This window comes from Cajanus cajan, chromosome 1 (assembly GCF_000230855.2).
Source record: "Cajanus cajan strain Asha chromosome 1, NIPB_CcT2T_4, whole genome shotgun sequence".
Taxonomy (NCBI): domain Eukaryota; kingdom Viridiplantae; phylum Streptophyta; class Magnoliopsida; order Fabales; family Fabaceae; genus Cajanus; species Cajanus cajan.
The window spans coordinates 69,148,956-69,157,276 of record NC_138517.1 but is presented as its reverse complement, the minus strand read 5'-3'; the positions used below and the strand labels follow the sequence as shown (position 1 = coordinate 69,157,276).

Sequence of the window (8,321 nt, the reverse complement as noted above, 5' to 3'; positions counted from 1 at the left end):
TGAATGTGGGATGCCAAACCTGCATACGATGCTCTTCCAGGTGAACTTCTGTACGTTCTTAGTGGTGATCTTGGCGAGTGGGCATGCCTCGATCCACTTGGTGAAGTAGTCGATTGCCACTAAGAGGAATTTGAGCTGACCCTTTGCGGGGGGAAATGGTCCGAGGATGTCCATTCCCCACTGAGCAAAAGGCCACGATGACATCATCTGGTGGAGAGCTGCGGGCGGTTGTCGATGTGTATTGCTGAACTACTAGCATTCCTTGCATCTTTGTACGTAGGTTTGACAGTCTGACTTCAATGTGGGCCAGTAGTATCCAGCTCGGAGTACCCTGGTCGCCATTGAGCGTGCTCTGGAGTGCATACCGCATATCCCTCGATGTATCTCCTCGATGACATACGTAGCTTGAGGCTCGGTCAGGCATTTGAGCAATGGGGTAGAGATGTCGCGTTTGAACAGTTCGTCTCTAACAATGACGAACTTAGCTGACCTTACCCTTATCTTCCGAGCTTCATCTTTGTCCTCGGGCAAAGTTCCCTCCTTTATGTAATTCCAAATACCTGTCATCCATCCGTGGTCTCCGCTGTCACTGGTGTTGACGACCTTGTCGTCTAAGCTGGGTGAATGCAGGGTCTCCTGGATGATGGTTCGATGTTGCCCAAGGCGTTTTGTACTGGCGAGCTTTGATAGGAGGTCAGCTCTGGCATTTTGTTCTCGTGGTACATGATGTATGGTGAACTCGTCAAAGGACGAGATCTTCTATGATGCTACATGGAAGTACCCTTGCAGAAGGGTGTCTTTGGTCTGGTATGCCCCGCTGAGCTGCTCTACCATGAGCTTTGAGTCACTGTTGCAACTCACTCTCCGCGCTCCGAGGTCGTGAGCCAACCTTAGCCCTACGAGAAGCGCTTCGTATTCCGCTTGGTTGTTTGTCACTTTGAAGCCAAACTTGAGGGATTGCTCCAAGGTGACCCGATTTGGTCCTTCTAGAATAATACCTGCACCACCACCTTTAGAATTGGAGGACCCATCAACATGTAAAGTCCATACTTGTTGTTCGTCGGCCAATGTTGGAGTCAGTTCGGCCACAAAATCTGCCAGGCATTGGGCTTTGAGGGGGCCGCGACTTTCATACTTGATACCGAATTCGGACAGTTCTACTAACCAAGCTATCATCCGTCCAGCGAGCTCCAGCTTCCTTAGGATTTGCCTGATCGGGTAGTCGATTTTGACGACCACCTGGTGACTCTGAAAGTAGGGTCAAAGATGTTGAGCTGCGGTGAAAAGTGCTAGTGCGAGCTTCTCAATCATCTGATACCATCTTTCCGTGTCCTGAAGGACTCGGCTGATGAAGTAGATCGACGTTTGCACCTTCTGGTTCTCTTTGACTATGATCGCGCTGATTGTGCTTTCTGCCACGGCCAGGTAGAGGAGGAGGTCGGCGCGATGATTCGGCCTCTGGAGGACCGGTGGAGTTGTGAGGAAGACTTTGAAGCTCTTGAAAGCTTCTTCACATTGGTTTGTCCACTCAAAGTTCTTTGGCTTTCGCAGTAGGGTGAAGATGGGCCATGCCTTCTCCGCTAACCTGGGGATAAAACGGGAGAGGGAAACCAACCTTCCTGCCAGGCGTTGGACTTCTTTCATAGTCTGAGGGCTTTGCATCTGGGTTATGGCTTTGCACTTCTCCGGGTTGGCCTCAATCCCCCTGCTAGTGATCATGAAACCAAGGAATTTACCTCCCTGGATGCCGAAGACGCACTTCTTTGGGTTGAGGCGCATGTTGTTTTTTCTGATCTGGCTGAATACCTCGGCCAGGTTGGCAGCATGACCTTCAGTCGAAGTGGTTTTGACCACCATGTCGTTGACGTAAACCTCCATGTTCCGCCCAATCTGTTGGTGGAAAACTTTGTCCATCAGCCACTAGTAAGTGGCCCCTGCGTTTTTTAGACCGAATGGCATCACTCGGTAGCAAAAGTTGGCGTGGTCGGTGATGAACGACGTGTGCACCTCGTCTGGTGGGTACATCATGATCTGGTTGTATCCGGAGTAAGCTTTGTTCAGATCGGTGTAGTCGACGCACATGCACCACTTCCCCGAGCTCTTCTTCACCAGTACCACGTTTGCCATCTACGTGGTGTATCTGACCTCGCGGATGAAGCCCGCGTTTAGTAGCTTTTGCATCTCGGTGATGATGGCCTCTCGTCTCTCTCCGCTGACCTTCCTCTTCCTCTGGGCCACTGGTTTTGCCTCCTTGTGAATTGCCAGCCTGTGACATATAAAGTTAGCATCTATACCTGGCATGTCGGCGTTGGACCATGCAAAGAGGTCGGCGTTCTTGGAGATTTCAGCTTCAAGTTGTCACCGTAACTCCGGGCTTAACTGCCTGCTTATTTTGGTGCACTGTCCAGGGAGTTTTCCGATCTGGAGGTCATCGAGCTCATCAATGGGACTTGGCCATTCCTCATGGGAATCCAACCTCGGATCTAGGTCAGCGATGTCCACGTGGGCGATATGAGCCACTGTAGGGGGTCACTTTTGCGGCACTCCTCGGATGGTGAGACCTTCAAACTTTCAGCGTAGCATTGCCGAGCTGTCTTCTGGTTCGCCCTGACGGAGATGACCTTACCACCACTCCCTGGGAATTTCATGGTGAGGTGCGGGGTAGACACCACTGTCCCGAGTTGGTTCAACGTCGGCCTTCCAATGATTATGTTGTAAGACATGTTGGCTTCCACGAGGAGGTATCGGACCATGATCCACCTTGAGTCGGGAGAGGTTTCGAAGGTCTTCATCAGGTCTACATACCCTCGAGTGTGAACTCGTTCCCCTGCAAAACCGACTAGGGGTTCTGTGTGAGGTTGCATGAGGGAGTGAGGGATGTCTAACCTGAGAAACGTCAGCTAGTATAGGGCGTCAGCCGAGCTGCCTTAATCGATCAGCGTCTTGTGAACCTCCCAGTTGGAGACCTCCACGACGATGACCATTGGATCATCCTGGTTGGGGCAGACGCCAGTGTAGTCGTCGGTGAAGGTTATCGGTGGTGTGCTCTGGTGCGGGGCCGAGGTAGCGGAATGAACATTGTTGATACTGCGCAAGTGTCATTTTCGCGCCAAGCTGCTAGAGCCTCCCCCTGCGAAGCCACCTACAATTGTGTTGATAACTCCCCGCAAGGGGGCTGACCCTGTTTCTTGGCTTACCTCGGCCTGCACCGCGCCACTAGCGTTTTGTTGGGATCCGGAGGGTTGGTCTGCGCGAGTGCCTAAAATAAAAATACAACTTCTATTTTTCAAACAAAAAAATTATATTTTTAATGTTAATTTTTTAGTTTTTCTTCTGTTGTTCAATTTTTAATTAATTAACCACAAATTCTAAATTTTAACATATTAAACATTTAGTTTTTTTTTTCTAAAACATTAAAAAAAACTTTTATTATTTTAAAAATTTGTGATAACTATAGACACTCAATTTCATCCGGACCTGTAAATAAGGAAATGAACTTCTATTATGAAAGGAAAGAGCCCCCGAACTACTAAAAAGACTTGAAAAACCTAGTTGAGAACGAGCCAGAACGGGCCATTCTAGCATAGGTTGTTATGGGTTAAGTGCAAGTCTGGAACGGGCCATTCTGGAATTAGAACGGGCCGTTCTAGATTCAAATTTAACACACAACAAACTGACCCAAAATGGGTCATTCCAAAACCGGAACGAAATGTTCCAGTCAGTTCTAACGTCTATAAATAGATGATTGGGGCACTACCCTAGGAGCAAGAAAAATTTGTCTAGAATTTCATATAGCTCGAAAATTCACTTTTTGTTCCTCTTCTTGTATTTCTTGAGAGCTATGAGGCACATTGTAGTGTGTAAGGCTGCCACAAAGTACTTAAAAATTTCCATATTTGAAGATTCAATAAAGCTCGCTTAAGAGGTATTTCAATCAATATTCTTCTCTTCCTTTTTTATTTCTCATCTTTAATAGATATTCATTCTAAATTAAAAAGAATAATCATGTAGACGTTCTAGGGAAATCATGAAATTTAAATTTCATGTAAATAACCATTAATAAAGGGGATTTAGTATTTAAACTATCAAATCTTATTACGCTAGGTTCATCATAAGGTATCGATTAAGGGTGTTGTAGGGGTGTTTAATACCTTCCCTACACGTAACCGACCCCCGAACCCGATTTTGGTTATCAAGGCCATTATTGGATTTTCAAAAAACCATTTCTTTTTCTAATATTTTGAGTAAAATATTGGTGGCGACTTCTACGAACCATTCTTCAAAGTCATTAATTAAGGATTAGTCTAGTTTCCAAGCATTTCCTAATTGATGATATTTTCAATTGGAAGTCTAAACATTAGTCGTAAGATCGAAATTTTTCAGGTTACGACAATAACAAATACAATTTTTTTTTCTATATAAAAGAATAAAACTTAAACCAGGATTACACTTTTATATACCAAATTATAAGAGACCTTTATAATAAATTGTGTTTTGCTTTGTAAGTGATGGGCACCTTGACAATTATAAAGAACACATTTTGTTGATGATGGAAAATAGCATAGGAGTTCATTGCAAGAAAAAAAATACAAATTTTAAAGATTTGTTAAAATTTTATTCACATCGTGTAAAAAGAATATGTATTATTTTTATTGAAATTACATGTTATTATATATATATATATATATATATATATATATATATATATATATTACATATTTAAATTTAAAAATATTTATATATAAGGGACTCAAATATCATATCGCCTTGGAGGCATAAAATGTGAAAACCAAACCGGTCCTAATAGGGGAAGATCATCTTACTCTAGAGTAACTCTTAATAGTTACTCCACTTTTTCAACGATCCAACCGTTAAATTAAAAATTCTTATTAAATAGATCAAGTCTACAAATTTTTATAAAGTATAAAAATTATTTAATCAAATCAAATAGACATTTACTAAAAACAGTGTGTAAACATGATCTATTTTTTATACATCCATCTTATCACAATATTGAGGAATCAACTATTGAGCTAAATTTGACATCCCAGAAGGCATGATTAAAAAGGACAATTTGTTTCATCATTTTTCCCCCGAAGACTATTTTTTTCCTCAATTTAAAAGTGCATTTAAAGAGCCAATTTGACGCCGACCGAGTTTCTGTTTCTCACAAGTGTATTAGTCTAAAACTTCGTAAAAGACCAACAACATTGGGTAAATACACATACCATTTCAAGAACAATGAAATGGAAACTCTACACATACGTTTATGAATCTAAACCTCGTCAAATTTCATATTTATAGCTCCAACCATGAATTACGGGCATCCAAATCCCAATTTAAATGAATTCACAGGGTGTTACCAAAAAACAGTATTCACACGGGCTTGATGCCACAATAGGCACCACCACAACACCGCACACAATATTAGCTTATACCATAAGGTTACAATTCTGAAAATCCTGTACTAATTAGTGGTTCCAAGGTGGTGTTTTGACAACTCAGGCAACATTCAAGTTACGATGAAGCTGTATAGAAGTTTAAATAACTCCTACAACTCAAATTTTCTGTCAATTTCAATAAATCAAAGTTTCAACCATTTCACTGTTGAGTGGTGACCCTCACCCAATACCTGCTCTTGATAAATTGCACTTAGTCCGAGGGGAATTCAAAAAAACATCAATTTGGCATCTTCTGTCTTATTTTGATTTGTGAAATATTCATGAATAGAGATAACATAACATAGGCAATTGTTTCTTTGATCAATTTCAATATAACAAAATACACAAGGAACTTGACTTCTGTTTTAACCAAAATAATAATAATAATAATAATACAAGTGGTAACCTTCACCCAATATCAAATAGTGAACTACCACCTGCTCTTGATAACACTTAGTCCGAGGCTAATTAATAAAAACATAAAATTGGCATCTTCAGTCTTACTTTGGATTGTGAAATATTCATAAACAGCGATAACAGAACACAAGCATCTGTTTCTTTGACCAGTTTCAATATAACAAAATACACAAGGAACTTGACTTAAGTTATAACCAAAAAAAAAAAAAAAACATTAATTTAATAATTACTTAACAAATATTCATGTGCTATACTAACCAAATGAACCTAAACAACTACACAGTACACAGACAATTCTAATTTACAGCTATAGTCAGCACATTTAAAACAAAACAGAAACACATAACATCAAATAAATACAAGACGGGACATGTTTCTATTTCTTTAAGAAGTTATTTCAGTGCATCATCAAAACACTAATGACTTAAATTTGTAATATGCTAAAATAAAATTTACCCTTATCACCTAACTATACTTAAGAAGCCTTTTAGACAGAAAGTGACTGCAACATTGCAATGATGTATAAGGCAAATCCCCTCCACTTAAACTTCCAAAACTAAAGCAGGAAAGCATCCACAAAGCCCCTCATTAAATTGATTTGCGCCCTACACACCTTAAAATGAGTGTGCCACATAGAATACCATATCAATGTTGAAGGAGTCCAAGGAGTTAACCAACCAGTCCCCAAAAGCTGTAAGGAAATTATATTCCAACAGAATGAAAAGACACATAAATAAATTTCCACAGAAACAAAGAAAACTAATATTTCAGCAACTACATATATGTTCAACAGAATCAATAGGAACATAGAATCTACATGCCAAGCTGAAATCTTTTTGTCAAGAGAAGAGCAGCCTAACACACCAAACAATTCCCTATTATAATTGCTGCAAGTCAAGATGGTGGCTAAATATTGCAGATACAAAACAGAACCGCATAAAATTAACCATCAAACTAAAACATATCCACTTCAATAAAGAGAAATTCCACATTGGGTGGTACAAATGCTTCCATCTCAAAAACCTAACACCCAAAAGTCTCCAATCATTTGACCAACAAAAGTTCAGTTACCAAACCATTCAGTCTCCCTTCTTCCTAAATGAGCAACCTTCAGTTAACCTCGCCCGTCCACCGGTCGGTTGGCACAGCACGGTCTGGCAGTTACCACATACCACAACTGTCTGAGAGTGGCTAAACACAGTGGTTCTGCATCCAAAGTAAAGCGAGCACAAACAAATTCACATCAATTTATTTAAATATAAATTTATGCTGAGCCAAAACTCTAAACCCTAAACTTATTAGGGTTTAGGGTTAAATAAATTCACATCAATGTATTTAAATAAAAGCATAATCAAATTAAGAAGAAGAGTAAAAAAAGAAAGATCCTACTTACATGTTAAAGCAACCCTGGCACTTAACATCCTACAAGAAATAATCAATCAAAAGTTTAGAAAGAGACCTACTTTGAAAGAATTAAAAAAAGTTAATAGCAAAAGTTGTGTCCTAATCAATTATATTTCAAAAAAGAATACGAATAAAAGTATCATATACCATGAAGAAAGAATTTGGAGATTGAACAAGACGCTTGAGCTTGTGTTTTCTCTTCTCTAGCTCAGCTGGGGGATTCAGCAAATCAATATCGTTTTGAAGAACCTGCATATGAAAAATAAATAAATAAAAATAAAAAACATATTGTTACTTTCAGAAAAACCATAGCCGCATCTTCTAAATTATACTAACATTGAACTGTCGTTGTATAAAAGAAAAAAAAAATTAAAAAAATAAATAAATAAAAAGAATAAATTGTTTGAACTATGTCCTCAGAAACATATTTTTCAAAAGAAAATAAAAATATCATCCTTGTCTCTTTTGCTTTGAAAGTCCTTTAAAGGAGGAAAAAGTTACAGACAGGAGTAAGAGAATGAAAATACAACAACAAATAATAGAGCAACGATTTCACAACTAATGCCAGAGAACTAACACACTCACCATTGTGAGAGTAAAAAGAAAACACTCTGAAAACCTCAAAAAACAAAAAGCAAAAAAATAAAAATAAAAAATAGAAAACGCTGAACTCGAGGTTTTGCAACAACGAAAAGAACAGACTGATCGAAGAATTTGTAGGTTTAAAAGACTCTGATCTGGGCCAGGGCCGGCCCAAGTGACCCAATGACTGGTTTTAAGTTGATGATATATACACCTCCTTTTTTTTATAAGTACACTTTTTTTTTTAAAAAAATATAATTAAATTTTTTGTTTTTAATTTTTTAATTTTATATTCATAACATTTTATTTAGTATTTTTTTTTAAACATCTTTCCTCCTTTTTTTAATATTTACATGTATCTCTTATCTTTCCTTTACTTCACTTATTTTGATAGCATGTGAAAATTTAAATAAAAAAAAAGTGTGTGAAAAAGAAAAAAAAAGATAATAAATTAAAAGTTGAAGGTGTAAAATTAAA

The 8,321-nt window shown here is 38.9% G+C and overlaps 2 protein-coding genes across 2 annotated transcripts; both read right to left on the bottom strand.

The window, feature by feature from the left end:
• Positions 1–252: 252 nt before the first annotated feature.
• Positions 253–1,176, bottom strand: LOC145955441 (uncharacterized). The gene is made up of 2 exons (XM_083070187.1): positions 782–1,176; positions 253–700 (listed from the first exon to the last, which is right to left on the bottom strand). Exons 1-2 carry the CDS (start codon positions 1,174–1,176, stop codon positions 253–255), a joined length of 843 nt encoding a protein of 280 aa, XP_082926313.1.
• Positions 1,177–6,596: 5,420 nt separating this feature from the next.
• On the bottom strand, positions 6,597–8,004 carry LOC109801173 (small ribosomal subunit protein eS27y). The gene is made up of 4 exons (XM_020362180.3): positions 7,848–8,004; positions 7,410–7,511; positions 7,252–7,280; positions 6,597–7,064 (listed from the first exon to the last, which is right to left on the bottom strand). Exons 1-4 carry the CDS (start codon positions 7,848–7,850, stop codon positions 6,938–6,940), a joined length of 261 nt encoding a protein of 86 aa, XP_020217769.1. The 5' UTR covers positions 7,851–8,004; the 3' UTR covers positions 6,597–6,937.
• Between the last annotated feature and the right edge of the window lie 317 nt (positions 8,005–8,321).

Excerpts from the sequence above, each read along its gene's own strand:
- LOC145955441 (XM_083070187.1), bottom strand. The coding sequence starts at position 1,176 with ATGATAGCTTGGTTAGTAGAACTGTCCGAATTCGGTATCAAGTATGAA. Across the intron at positions 701-781 it reads AAAGACACCCTTCTGCAAGG|AGCTGACCTCCTATCAAAGC; the intron begins GTACTTCCATGT and ends ACAAAATGCCAG.
- LOC109801173 (XM_020362180.3), bottom strand. Across the intron at positions 7,281-7,409 it reads CTCCAAATTCTTTCTTCATG|GATGTTAAGTGCCAGGGTTG; the intron begins GTATATGATACT and ends TATTTCTTGTAG. Across the intron at positions 7,065-7,251 it reads TGCCAGGGTTGCTTTAACAT|AACCACTGTGTTTAGCCACT; the intron begins GTAAGTAGGATC and ends CTTTGGATGCAG.